This window comes from Heloderma suspectum, chromosome 5 (assembly GCF_057233095.1).
Source record: "Heloderma suspectum isolate Gila_16-S chromosome 5, 16-S_ref, whole genome shotgun sequence".
In the NCBI taxonomy this organism is placed as follows: Eukaryota; Metazoa; Chordata; class Lepidosauria; order Squamata; family Helodermatidae; genus Heloderma; species Heloderma suspectum.
This window is the reverse complement of record NC_139462.1, coordinates 116101184-116116241: the sequence shown is the minus strand read 5'-3', so window position 1 is coordinate 116116241 and position 15058 is coordinate 116101184. Positions and strand designations below refer to the sequence as shown.

Genomic DNA, 15058 nt, shown 5'->3' with positions numbered 1-15058 from the left:
GCTTTCCTTCCCCCTGCCAGAAAAAGACACTGCTCCAATTGTCAGCTGCCCTAGGACTGCAGAACTGAAAGGAACCACATTTTGACCCCATCCATTGGCCAGAGGATTAAGGGCTGCTAAGTGTTGTGTTTTTTATGATTCTAGCCATCAAATTTACCACCTGTATAATACAACTAGCATACTGTCTTTCTAAATAGGCTGAGAATAATTTTTTGCTTCTCTTATTTCTTTGTCTTTGCTCATTGTTATTTTTCTCCTGACCAAAAAGCTTGGGTTTAGCAACAGATTCTAGGCACTGCTGAATGCTTTTTATAGGAAGTAACTTTTTGATCTCCTCCATATGACTCATGACTTGTGTTTAAGGGATTCTGAGACTATCTTGGCTAACTGATGACTAATTCAGTCTATTTTCTCCCAGTAAGTACATATTGACTACTTACCTTGGGGCCGGTTTGGTCTCCAGGGCTTGTACTGATGGATAGCACACTCTGACACAGCTAGCATTCTGATCTAAACTTGTAGATTTTGTGATCTGAAGTGGATTTCTCTTAGGCCTCAAGTCACCACTCAGAAAGCTTTTTGCGTAGGAGGCTAAATTGGGAACACTGACAATACGGCTGGGAGCTTCGTCCATTTTCTTCTTCTGCTTTATGATGAGAATAAAATTATATATCATATGCTTAAATGTCATGGAGTATTTTTAAGATGGCTTGTTCCCTCTTCTACATTCTAACTTCAGTGCTCAGAAAAGTAGGGCTCAGTAAACTACTTGCATTTGCTCGCTGTCTGTGACTTCAAAAACAAGCACCTGACAGGCCACATTATAAATGGTTAGTGGGCTACATTTTGTTTGGTGCAGGGAGCAAAATCAATTGTATTCTAACTTTAGGACTCATGGGCATGTAAGTTTATGGTATTAAAAAAATAGGGGCTAGCAACCATCAATCTTGATAGCTATACTGGTCAAAATTATAGAAGTTACCGGAAGCTCACAGCATTGAACATATTCTGACATATGGGGTGACTCTTGTGCACCCAAGAATATGTTCCCAGAAACTTGTGCAACAAACAGGAGTTCCTCAGCAGAAACGTCAACACAGAAAACACTCCATTAATATGAATGCTGAGAATCATTATGGTGAAAAGCAGTATACAAATATTATAAAATAAATATATATAAAAATAAGCATATGTATCATTTTTACCAACTGGCTTCAGGTTGGATTCATAAGGATATTTTTCTGACTATAAGTTGCATCCAATGTAATCGCTCTGTGAATGGAAGGAGAGTTCCATTCCAAAAGGAGCAATTATGTTGGACACAACCATATGTAATTAATGCACAACACGGCCATTGCTAATATTAGCTTGGTATTTATTTATTAAGTTGCTTGTATTACCTTTGCAATAGGAGTCAAACACGTAGTAGGATTTGTATTAAAAGAAAAAGACCGGTTGCGACGAGGCTCGGTACCAGGTATAAGCGAATGCTGAAGTTTTCTTCCATCCTGTCAAGAAAAAACACACATGCTGATTAGAGAACACTAGCCTTACTTTTATTTTAAAGCAGTTAATGAAATTCCCTGGAGATGTTTGAGCTGAATAATGAATGCAGTCTGAAATTATTAATCTTGAATGAAAATGGGACAAATGAAAGGAGTGATTTACTGTCGTTGGGTAATGCAGCTGTGCCAGTGAATGGGATCGACAGAGGGCTCAAAGGAGCCCTGTCCCTTCCCTCCCCCTCCATTGTTACTCAGTGCAGGAGTGACCTCTGGGCCAAGGGAGAAGGCAAGTGGCTGGATGGGTATACAGGGCCAGTCTCTTGCAGGACATAATAGGCAGTGCATGGTGCTGAAGTGTTGGGAAGAGGGCGCTACTGTGCCCTATGTCTATTCTTCCCACAGGAGGATGGATAATGGAATGTGTGAAAAAATAATTTAAATTGGAAGGTCTTTCTAAAATCCTTTGTTTTTGCTCACTATTCAATATCAACATGCTGAAGTTTGAAAACATTTGGGTTGGGACCAGCCAGAAGTCAACCTTAAGACCCCTTCGTTTCAGTGGGAAAGATTTAAGTAATTGCTTAATGCCCATCTTGAAATTAAAGGTAAAGGTGTCCCCAACCAGTCGTGTCCGACTCTAGGGTGCGGTGCTCATCCCCGTTTCTAAGCCGAAGAGCCAGCGCTGTCCGAAGACGCTTCCGTGGTCATGTGGCCGGCATGACTGAACACCGAGGTGCACGGAACGCTGTTACCTTTCCCGCCGAGGCGGTACCTATTTATCTACTTGCAATTTCTTGCTTTCGAACTGCTAGGTTGGCAGAAGCTGGGACTGAAGACGGGAGCTCACTCCGTCACGCAGCACTCGGGTCTCGAACTGCTGACCTGCCGACCTTCCAGTCTGCAGTTCAGCGTCTTAACCACTAAGCCACCGCGGCCCCTATCTTGAAATTAAGGGGACTTAAAAGCGCTCCACTTTGGCACTTTCGTACGTATTGATTTCTTCCAAATGTCAGGATCCAAATGACATCATGCAAATAGCTTATTTATTTTGAATTTTCAAACACATTTCCAGCGCGAGCCGTTGCATGTCTCCTCAGAAGTAAGTCTCATTAAATTCAGTGGGATTTACTCTCAGGTAAGTGTGTATAGCAGGGGTGGGACCATTGGCTTAACTTCAAAAGCTCTCTGCGTGCCACTGATGCAGACCTCTGGCAAGAGTCATCTATCCCTTTCCCTGGCAGCCCACTGCGTGGGAAGGAAGAGGGAAAGAGAGAAAAGGGGGTGGCAGAAAGAGAAAAGGCCTTTGGCTCTGGCCCTGCCCACCCCTGGGCTGGCTTCAGGTCTGTCCAATCCTGACATGTGGCCCTTGACAGATTAACCTCAAGGGACTGCAGCACATGACAGAAAAAAGGTTGCCCATCCCTGGTGTATAGGATTGCACCCTTAGGGAATTATTTTGGTTCACATGCCCTAGTACTTCTAAGGGGGCTTCCAGACAAGGCTTTTATGATGTCATCATCTGCCTCATTTATGGATCCAGGGGCTGGGCTGGGCTGGGCTGGGCTGGTTCAAACAATGACGTCTTCTACTCATGACCCTCCAATATTTTTTTACCACTTCTTCCTTAATGCAGAAAATCCATTAAGGAGAAAAAGAGGGAGCATTCACAATGCCTTCTGATTGCTAATGCTTCGTCTGGAAACACCCCCAAATTTAGGATTAGTGGGATAGTACTGAAAGTAACATGCCCTCATTGCTTTGAAAAATTCTTAAAGAAAAATAATGTATCCTGAATAATGTCTTCTAACTTTTTTTCTAACTGCTATATATCATACACGACTAGTGTTTATTGGAAAACTCTCACCATTAATTCCTTGATCATCTCTTCTTTTTCATTTAATTTATCTTGCAGGCAGCCTATAAGATGTAGGTCTTCTAACCTGGGTTCCCTCTTTCTCAGTTTCTCTTCTAATTCTTTAAGTCTGTATTGATTACAGAAAACATGTAATGAGGGTTCCAGAACACACATTTTCCATCTTAAAGCAGACTGCAGTTGCACTGGTAGTAATTTCATTAACCTCTTGTCAACCTCCAAAAGCTTTAACCGCACAGTTCTAGTTCAAATCTCTCCAATTTCTAGTTCTAATCTCCCTAAATAGGTTCAGAAATTTGCCCTCATGGCCGTTAAATTTAGCGGCGAAGGACAAAATCTAGCCAAAGTTACTGTAGGGGTGGATCCAGTTTAGGCGTATGCAATTGGGCTGGCGGAAGTACACTTCTCCGTCACTTCCTGCTCATGGCAGCCCTTCCAGGCCCTTAAAAATGCTACCCAGATGGTCAGGGGATCCTGCTAAATAAGGTGAGCTACAAATGTTGGGCAGAGACACCTGCTGTGGCAGAGCTCTTCTGTCTCCCATTTAAATAAATAGGATTTAAAAGTGCTTCACTTTGGCTAGGTTTCACCCTAACTCCAACATTCTGTAGCTGAAAAAATAAGAAGAAAAGTAAGGCAAATACAGCCTGATCCTATACATGTTTACTTGGAAGTAAGTCCATGGTGTTAAATGAGATTTACTCCCATGTAACTGTGCATAAAATTGCAGGCTTGGACCATTAAGCATACATGTAATTTATATTTGTATGTATTAATCTTGTTCAAAATCTGAATGTGTGCCAAATTATTTAGCTACACTACATTTAAAACTTTTTGTATCTGTTTGAACAGCAAAGGGGAACAATGGTGGGTGGCAGCGAGGAATGCAGAGCCTACTCCCCAAAAGTGGGGAGCAAGAACAATGACCCACCCCACACTCTGACCCCCTCTGTTTTATAACCTCCTAGCAGATATTGCCTTACATTTTGAAACTTCACCACCTCCGCTCCCTAAAACAATGCAAGCTAGAAATCTGATCAAAATCGTGTTTGTCGGTTAGAATAAAGTATGCTTTCCTATGCCTACCTATCTGGGAGTAAGCCCCACTGAACGTGATGGAGTTTACTTCCAAGTAAACTTGCACAGAGATGCGTGAAAGGGATGGGTTTCAGCAACCATGGATTTTGGCTTGGCTGCCAGGCCCAGCAGAAATTTGTGGGTCATCCTGGGCAATGCTGTACCCGCCTTTGCCAATGTGGTGCCCATGAGCACCGCTTTCGGCACGCGCAAGGCCCCCTGCCTTTTCCAAGCTTTAAAAATGGTGGTTGTTTTTCCAGGTGGCTAGACGTGCTGCAAAACAAAGGGCCAGCCTGCCACCACCTGGGCTCAGAGGCAATCCTAGGAAATGAAGATGGCAGATGGATGGAGGATGGCACTGCACTTTGCAAGGCATGGATCATTATAGATCCTCGTGATTTTTCCAATGGATCCCTGAAAAACCACCATCAGATCATAAATCACTTCTGTGTCCACAGATTTGATGGTGTTCTTGCTGTCTTTCCATTAAAAAAGCATGAACATCCCTGTCGATCCCTGCCGTGGATCCATCTTATTGTGCCACAGTGGCACCAGCAAGTGCCAGAACTGTGATTTTTATTGTGCAGTAAATGGACAGAAATGTGAGATTTAATTTTATGGTAGATTGGACGGGATTCAGTTTAAGAATGTAATCTCATGATGATCCATTTTTTATTTACCAGATCATTTTTTTACCTTCTTGCCATGCCCTCATGGAAGCCATGTGTACATGCCCACCCCCATGGCAGCCATTTTGTGGTGGCACCCACAGCATTTCCCACAGGACCCCTGTACTACACCGTGGTTAATGCTGAAAAGGAAAGGAAGAGGGAATCAGATCGGAGAAAGAAGGAGGGGAGGGGAAAAGCAGGATACTCCCACGATCTTAACCATGATGAAAAGATTGTGCGGTATTAACATCTTCACCAGTCCAACTCATACTGTGCACATAAAACCACATACTCATTTTCCAGGGAGATAATCTTTGCATGGAGAAGGGCTTGTGAACTACTGAAATCAGACATCACAGTCCGAATATCCTTGTGATGTTCTTGTTTCAAGATGTCCAGTTCCTTTTTATGTTTATCTTTAAGGGCCTCTTCCAATAACCTTTAGTAGTAATATGAAAATGTATAATATGTATAATTATACATATATAATGTAAAATGTAAATGTTAAGGACACAATTGTTTAAGATACTGTAGTTGCTGGCAAAACATTCTGACAAACTTTCAGACATCAAATGAGATTACATGAAATACCATGGTCTTTCTGTTGCTGAAATATGCACTGAAGGGCATTGGTCATCTACTGTGAGAAGAAAGTGGTTCTTCGTTTGGAGAAGGAAGGAGAAACGAGCATTCATTCAGCACTGCTTTGGGAGCAAGGAGGATGTGCATCTCTATTGCTATAGTCACTTAGGCTGTGGTTACTCTAAACCAGGGGTGGGCAACTTGCAGGCCAAAACATCTGGGTCCCATGTACATGGCACTGCTCTCACCCCCCCACCCCGTCGCAACTGTGCAGCTACTTCAGCTTCGAAGTAGCTTCTGGTGGTATGCACTCGCGGTTTACTATGCGCTTCCCTAACAGACTCCATCATGCCCCTTTTTTTACCATTATACTTAAACGCGCAGCTGTCCAGCCCTGTGGGTGTGGGGGTGCAACACTTCAGTGGCTGTTTTGTATTTTAGGAGCTGTGCTGTGCCTTTTTGTCCCTCGTTAGGTAAAAAGTGAGTGTTCTGTGCTCCTTCATTTCCACGCCATCTGTTTGTCAGTTCCCCAGCCTGAGACTCTTGCTATGGTTCGCACTCACAAGTGTGAGTGGTACATGCCTACCCATCACTCTGAAATGGTGGCTGGAGCAAAGATGGTCCTCCCCCACTGCCCAGCCCTTGGGCACTGAGTCCAACAGCAACCACTGTGAAACTACGAAGCTGCAAAAATGTGTGAAAGTGTAATTAAATAGATGAAAATGCCTCTCTGTGCCTCTGTAACTGCGCAGCTGTGAAGGGATGTGGGGAGTAAAGGGGCATCACAGAGCGATGCAAGCTCTATGCATGCCTACAACATGCCCGCTACAAAATGCGAAGTTGGTTAGGGGAAGGGACAGACGGCTTGCAACTGCAGGAAACCAAAAATATCTCAGCAAAATGCCTCCTTGGAAAGCCGCATTTTCCAAGAGAAAACCCCGGCTCACTGTGAAGTGGTGACTGCGTCATCTAATCAAAGGGACCTCGACTCGCACCCGCCCGAATAAAGGGTTCCTGTAGATGGCCCCCTGGAGGGCCACAACTCCCATCAGCCCTAGCCAGCATAGCTCCTGGTGAAGGATGATGGGAGTTGTCAGCCAAAACATCTGGAGCCCACCCCTGCTGGGGTTGTCCACCCCTGATCTAAACAGAGCAAACTGTGAAGACAGAAGACAGCTTTAAATATGATGTGGTGGAGGGGAGCAGAAGCACTCATGCTTCTGTTCATCTGCACCTTAGTCTCGTTTGAAACATATTATAATCTCCACCTAGGAGATGCACAAGTTATCTGCTTTGGGGCTTGTGAATCTCTCTGGGGTGAGAGATATGAATGCTCTAGTTTGGACAAACTGGAGATGCCATGGCTCAGGAAGTATGAGGTGCTTTATGCTCACACTTTCTGCTACCACTGCTCTATAGCATCTGAATTGTTTCAGGAGTCAACACTGACTGGGACCGGGTTCACACGATCACTGCAGCCCACCATGGCTTATTCAAGCCATGGCGGGTTGCAGCATGTGCCAGTGGCCATTTTGAATATTCAAGCAGCGTCAGTCAGTTGCTGTGGCTTGTCATGTTGTGTGAAGCCAGTGAGGGTGGATTATGTGAGGGTTAAACATGGGCTGTTATAGGGTTATGTGAGGGTTATTTAACCCTCACATAATCCACCCTCGTCAAGTTTGCACAACATGATAAGCCACAGCAACTGCCTACCATGACTTGAATATTCAAAAGGGCAGCCGGCGTGCCCCACAACCCACCGTGGCCTATATAAGCCACAGTGTGTTGTGGCGATCATACAAATTAGCCCAGAATCTAAAACACAGACCGTTATTAATTCCATTAACATTTCCAGTTGCTTGATACAAAGGGTGATATGCTGAACTGTTTGATAGTGACCAGCAGTTAATGTTACTAGAGGGCCACTTTGACAAGGGTATGGTGAATGGAGGACCAGGGCTTCACCTCATCCATATCTAGCCAGGCTTAAAGCTGCATGCTGGTCACTCTGCACTTATAATGGCTTGCCTGTAGGATTGCAACTGGGGCTGGACACCACCCCTCAGGCTCAGGTGGCTGAATTTATCCCTGGGTAGGGATGTCAGAGAATTTCGCCATGAATCTCGGGGAGGCCGAATGCCACCGCATTTGGCCCCCCGAAATTGGTGGCGAAACGGTCTGCCCCCCGCCCCACCCCTGGAACAGGACTTACCTTGGGTGAATCCTCCTGGCAGCGGCAGTGGTGGTTCAGCGGCGGCCGGTCTTCCGACTGCCTGCCACCGCCGCCATTTCCAGTAAAAACAAAAACAAAAAAAAGTGATAGGCTACATAAAGATTTACGTAGCCTATCACGGCTAGATTTTTTAAAAATACCGTGAAAGGTTATGTAAATGTTTACGTAGCCTATCACGGCTGATTTAAAGGGGGGGAAAAAATGCGCGTACACAAATGGCGGCACCCATTGGCGCCGCCATTTGCTTACGCGCATTTTTCCCCCTTTAAATCAGCCGTGATAGGCTACGTAAACATTTATGTAGCCTATCACGGCTGACTGCAGGGACGCAAATGGCGGCGGCTACGGCTGCCGCCATTTGCACACCCAGCCAGCCAGGATTCAGGGGGGAGGGACAGAGTGCCTCCCCCCCCAGCCAGAATTTCGGGGGGGAGGGACGGGGCACCTCCCCCCCGCCAGAATTTTGGGGGGAGGGACAGAGCGCCTCCCCCCCACCTTGAATCAAATTTCGTTAAAGGTAAGTCACTTTCGTACATCCCTAGCCCTGGGGCAGCCAGTTACTTTTCCCTAATGCATTATAAAAGAGGCATAAAATCAGGGGTAAACCTTCTCCGTCCGCTCTCCCTGTCTGGAAGCTGTGCAGATGTTTGCTTCTGTAGCTCCACATCTATACTCAGCAAATCCATTTTGTCCTTTAGAAGGGAATTCTCCTTCTTGAGTCCAGAAATTTCACTCTGATATTTCTCCAGTTCATCTTCAAGAGATTTTATCTGATTTTGGTAAGTTCCTTCCTAAGAAAAAGAGGAAATGCATGTGTTTGAAAGAGATGCCTGCACGTTAGGGATGAGGGTGATACCAGTCCATTTAGTAAAACCAGACAAGGAAAAGAGTTTATTTAGGGATTTTCTGCTGAATGACAGACTAGATCTACAGAGAATCCGTGCCCTTTCAGGAACACATGTGAGTGCTCTTTTGGAAAAGTTTGGGTCTTTAAATTATTAAATATTACCAGGGCTGAGAATATGCCATAATTCCACAGCAATGCAGAAAGGAATGTGGTAATGGGTACAGGATTCAGCTTCCTGAGAGTCTCATTTTTTAAAATACAAAAAAGCAAGTTGCTAGCCCTTATGGTTGTGAAGATCATGCTTGAAAGTGTATAGGCAATGCCTGGTATGGCAGAAGCCAGAGAAACTGCAGAATAGGATTACTAGTGGCCAGAGGCCAGAGCTTCCTATAGCTTCTTGGCTGCCTCATAGCTAATAAAAGCAGAATGAATTATGCAGACTATGAAAAACTGGAAGGGGGGGCAAGAGAGATCATGCAAACCTCCATAATTCAGGCTGTAAAATTATATTCTTGATGCAGAATTTGGGCGACTTTGATGCAGAATTCTTCCCCCTCCCTCCCCCATAAGAGTTCAGTTCATACAGCCCTGGGTATTGTCAACAGTGATATGCTTATGATGACATATAAAATTATTAGAACGGTACATTGGTGGTCTTTTTAACTGAATCATAAAAGAAAGTATCCCCTATTCCCTAAAATTAGTAAATGCATTTAAAAATCTATAGCAGGATTTGTGGCATCTGATCAGTAGCAGTATATTTCAGTGAAGTAAGAAACTTGCCTGTTGCCTTTTTACAGCTATCATATTCTTCAGTTCTACCTTGAGTTCCTCCATTTCTTTATTGTGGGTCATGCAAAACAATTGTTGGTCAGACAGCTCCATTCTCAGACATTCTAGAAACAATTACAAACTCTCAGGATGTGGAGAAATGCAGGTGAGTTCTTTTGAATTACAGAAATGCTTTTAGGTGAAATAGTTAATATCCGTACCCCCACCCATTTCAGCTCATTCTTGACTGTATATTTCCTTGTAATGCAGATCCCCTGTTAGTAGCAGTTATTGTTGATAGACAATTCCTTTTTCTTTTCTTTTTTTCAAACAGAACCTGATCATACTGGGGGCCTGTTCTCATAACCTTTGAACTGTGGTCCAAGTATGGGGGGGGGGCAGCCCAGGTCGCAAGCCAGGAGGGGAAAATTGAAACTAAATTACGGATGGATGGATACAACTATTTCCAACCTAGGATATCCATTTCACGTGTGTTCATTCGTAAGACTGTTCCATCCCATTTCTGCTTCAATCTGTGATTTTTTTTTAACCACAAAAAATGCAAATTATTTTTTAAGTTATTTTTTTGCAAAATATGCATTTTTGTATGCATTTTACCCTACCCTAAATAATTGTTGCACGCATTTTAGTCTAAAATATACATATTAATATGCATTTTGGTACATTTTCTTTAACCGAGAATGGTATCACAAAATTCAGAGAAGTACTGATGGGAAATGGGGGCGAGGATAGCTGCATTCTAATAATTGCATTAGTCTAGGAAATGCAAATCAGGTCAGTTTGCTTAAAAATCTGGACTGAGCCAAATCCTCCAGCACCCCTAGGCAAAACTGCAGATCATACTTGAGGATATTTTTGGAAACTTCTTTTCCCTCTCTCTTTGTACATACTGTCTAGATCCTGAGTGAGGACTCAGTCAGCTTCTCTTCAGCCAAGAACTGCAGCCAAGTTTAATTCATTTGGATTGGTCAGGCACTGTAGGTCTTGAACTAGGAACCCTGCAGGTCAGGCACTAATCTCCTACTTCCTGATGGCTGGAGTAGTGAACTGCAGCTAGTTCAAGTCAGGATATGAGTGCCAGTGTGGTGTAGTGGTTAGAGTGTTGGACTGGGAGTCGGGAGATCCGGATTCTAGTCCCCAGTCGGCCATGAAGCTCACTGGGTGACTTTGGGCCAGTCACTGACTCTCAGTCTAACCCACCTCACAGGGTTGTCGTGAGGATAAAATGGAGAGGAGGAGGAGGACGATGACTATGTAAGTCGCCTTGGGTTCCTTACAGGAGGAAAAGGTGGGATATAAATGTAACGTAATAGATAATAAATATGAACATCACAGACCCGAATCCCTTTGGTCACTGGAATCAGGTGATCTCAGAAAACCAATCCTGTGGCACGGGCTGCAATAAAGCTCCGCAACTGCTCCTAATTCTGGGTAACTTGGTGAAGAAAACCACTCAGCTCTCACTCTGTATTTCCAGGCTGTGTCCTGCCTGCTGCCCTCTCTTTTCCAAATACTTGCCCCCTCTCAGATCTGGCTGCCTCACTAAAGACATCGAATTGAAGGTCTCAGAATTTGAATCAGGATTGATTACGGCACATCACCTTTCATCTGGGCAAAGATTTGTTTATCAATTATTTGAAAGAACAAGCCCACTAGTGCCGCTGTGTATGACCCATAAGGGCAAAGGGAAACCCAAGATTTAGTAAACCTTAGTATGTACGTGTAGGTCTCTTTGGTAGAGACCACTGTACTGATTCATCAGAAGCTACGCTAATGCAACAGTTAAGACATCGGTATCGGAGGTCTCATGACTTCGCAACACAACAGATGGCCGAAAAGCAGCTGGAAATTCCCAAGTAGCAAGGAAAGGGAAACAACGGAGTGATCGGTGCATAATTCTCCCAGTCCCTAGTTGTTGCCAAAGAGCAAGACATTGCCATGTCATGGTTTATTGTACCTATCCACGAAGACTGTTGCTTCTGTGTCCTCTCAAGTTCGCTGTGTAACTCTTCTCTTGTCTTCTCTTCCAAGGCATGTATTTCTAAATTGTACGACTCTTGTTGGACCTTGAACCTGTCATTATAGTCCTTCTTCCAGTACTCCTCTGCCTCCTGCCAGCAAGGAAAAATGTATTCAGTCCTTTATCATAGTTTTCATGCTCAGATGTATCAAAGCCATTAGTGGATGACGATCCATCTTCATGAAATGTGGTAGTTCATGTAACCTCTCAATTATTACTATACGATAGGTCTGCAGTCAAAGGTTTGCCTTAATATTCCAAATCAATATGTAAACTTCATCCCTCCTCACCTCTGCAGCCCTTGGCCTATTCTCTAGGTGCCCACTCAGTCTTCCAGTTTTCCTGCTCCTCTCAGACTCCCCTCTTTGATCTTTCTTTCCCCTAGATTACTCCCTCTTCCAACATCCCCTTCTTAGTTCCCCTGACTCAGGAGCCTCAGTCCCCCGCTCACCTCCTTTCCTAGGCCCTTGCTTTTTCTGTCCCTGCTTCCCCAGACCCTTCTGCTTACCCTGCTCTTCCTAGGATCTGAGCAGCTTAACAAATGGTAGCCAGAGACACCTCTGCCTGATCTGCCCTTCTGTGACATCAGGCTAGTCTAGCCAATCACTGCCAGAGATTTTTCCTCCCCCATCAACCCACACAGATCTCTTGGTGCATTTCAATATAGACTATCATTATAAATAATACAGCAGATTTATAAGGAAGAAAAGCAGCAAATGCAAAACTGAAAACAACACTCAAAACAGCAATGAAATAGAGCAAGTATTTCCTGACCCCCTTATGAGGGAACTTGATAGAATGGTTTTCTGTAGACGTTAAATGTCTATAGTTGTTTTTTTGGGAGGGGGGTTAAGAAAAGGAAGTTAAAAGGGCAAATAAATTGCGGTGGCGAAGGTATTTGCTATAACAAAGGCAACATTTCAGTCTCACAGGTATCCTGTCATTGGTTATGTATTTAGACCATTCAATTTGCTTCAGTCTTTACTATATCAGTTGTGAATTTCCGTCTGCTGGTAAGTGGTTCCATGATCCTTCATTCAGCACAAGTCAGCTGGATTTGATTTGATGCCATTGATTGAAGCCACTGAGTTGCTGGGGGGGGGGGATTTGCTCTGGCTGCAATTCTGCAGCCTCCTCTCAATCTTTTAATCATGGTTAAGAGATCAGACTCATTATGTCTGCACTGGCCCTTTCTTGCACTGGTTAGTTAGAAGAAATTGGTCTGGAAGGAAACTGGAAAAATCAATAAACCTTTGAAATCTCTCATACCCAAATCTTTTACATATATATGTCCTTCTCTATTCTAGATCGCATTTTTTGTGGCTGACAGATGCTGTGCCCATAAGCTGGGAGGACATTTCTGTGTGGCTTTGTAACTCAAATGGCTAAGCCCCAGATGTTTAAAAAAGAGAAGTCAGCACTGTCAGTACAAACCTAACCTTGAGCTCTCGATTTTTGCTTTTCTCCAGGAGATTTATGGCTCTCTGGTGAGACACCTCCAGCTGAACTTTTGTATCTTGGCTTTGCTTAACAGTGTCCTGAAGATCTTGCAAAAGCTTTTCTTTCTCTTTACTGGCCTGTAGATCCTGTTCTTTGAGGGCTTCTTGGAAAGCATCTGCTTGCTGTTCTAAAGTTTGCTTCAGCTGTGTGACCTTCAAATTCAATGGGACACAGTCATGAACTATGGCAGTTACCTACTTAGCATCATTACAAGCCCTTTCAAGCATGATGTATTCAAAAGATACTATCCTTTACCATTGTGATATTTGAAAATGCGTCTTATTATAACCTGGACTCAATTGTTTCCACTAATCTTTACACCATATTAAAAACAATAACAACAACAACCCACCAATGCCAGAAAGCCAGCTAGGCTAGAAAATGTTAAGCATACTTGAAATACATAAAAATAAATTGGATTCAAACCATTAATGATGCATTTGTTACAATGATTTTAATAGGAGTTAAGAGAGCTAATTCCTCAGGATTGTGCTCAATATCTTCAAGAAAACCTGCAGAAGGCAGTCATTACTCTAGGCCAGAGATGGCCCCTGATTGTATCCAGTATCCTCCGTTCTTCTAAGCCAGACTGGAGATGTGAGACGGCACAGGGCCAGGGATCTCAATCTGGGAATTCTAGTCATGGCATCTTGGCATTTAATTTCCCCTTGCCAAAGGAGGGAGCTGCTGTCCTGATCTTTGCTGTCCTTTGGCACTACCACTCTGGATGGCCAGAGGGTGGCATCATGGCCATCAGTTCTGCAGTGGTCAGGTGGCACAAAGAATCAGTAGGTTTATACCTGGTTCTGTAAGGCTGCAGGCTCTGTCCTGGATCCTCAATCTGAGCAGATGGGGCTCTCACAGTGTCTATCCCTGCTTCACTGCTGCCTGCTTGACTACCAGTTTGCCACCAACACTGACCGGCACACTTTGTGTTGCCAAGTAGGTGCCCCTCCCTCCTTGGAAATGTGAAGTCACCTTAGAATCCTCTGTCATTTCTTCTGGAAACACTATTCTTTTCCTGCTGGAAAGGGCAGCTATTATTTCTTTTTAATTTTTATTTTAAATATCTATATACCACTTTTAAGGCCATAGAGCCCTCTCAGGGCAGTTCACACAACACTTTAATTATAATAAACCTACCAGGTCAGAAGGGTGCCTTGCATGCTGCTTTTGGCCTCCTTGAGCAACTCTGCTTGGCAAGTGGCACTGCCCAGGCCAAAAGCAGCGTGCAAGATCGTTATAGGAGCGATGGTCGATGCCTTCAGCCAAAGGAGTCAGAGCCCTCTGAGACAGCAGTTTCTGGCAGCAGCAACTCCAAGGAGTCAGAACCAGTTCCCAGACCTCTATGTCATCAGGTGCAAAAGATTTTGACTATCTGGACATCTTACAAAAGTTGTGGCATCTCCAAAACTTGCCAGTCTTACACACAGCTGCTGGGGCGCCCGGGGGGGGGGGGTGGCAGCCCCCCCAAACCCCTTTTCAGTGCCAATAATGACGTCATAAGGAACATGGATGAAACTGGTACCATTTGGTAGACAGCACCTTCCTGCTTCTTAAGATAACCACTCTGGCAGTTTTAGATGCAACTATTAGATGCAGGATTGCATTCCATGGTCTCCAAGTCAGCACCTACAGTTCTGTCTGTGGTTCTGAGCCTGCCCAACTCAGAACTACAACAGCTGCCGCCTGACCCTTGCATCCCAACACTTGAACTGTTGCCTAGTAGTGATGATGGAATCCACTATGGAACAGGACACAGCCTTCTCCAACTTGGGTTCCTCAGGCAAGTGGTACTACGACTTCCGTTATCTCTGACCACTGGACATGGTGGCTGGGGATTATGGGAGTTGTAGTCCCACAGCACCTGAAGGACGCAGGCCAAGAAAGGCTGCTGTAGAGCTAGACTCACCCAGGCCCACCTTGCGTGTGTGCACGTGCAGTGATATCAGATAGCT

General features: G+C 44.3%; 1 protein-coding gene across 1 annotated transcript in view; it reads right to left on the bottom strand.

Annotated features, from left to right (window-relative positions):
- Positions 1-15058, bottom strand: part of FAM184B (family with sequence similarity 184 member B) — a 73464-nt gene that overhangs the window by 1293 nt on the left and 57113 nt on the right. The window contains exons 9-16 of the mRNA XM_084860346.1: positions 13040-13252; positions 11538-11691; positions 9572-9684; positions 8548-8732; positions 5419-5565; positions 3370-3487; positions 1401-1508; positions 441-646 (exon numbers count right to left, since the gene is read on the bottom strand). Coding sequence (XP_084716472.1) covers positions 441-646; positions 1401-1508; positions 3370-3487; positions 5419-5565; positions 8548-8732; positions 9572-9684; positions 11538-11691; positions 13040-13252 — 1244 coding nt within the window. The remainder of the gene's footprint in view (positions 1-440; positions 647-1400; positions 1509-3369; positions 3488-5418; positions 5566-8547; positions 8733-9571; positions 9685-11537; positions 11692-13039; positions 13253-15058) is intronic.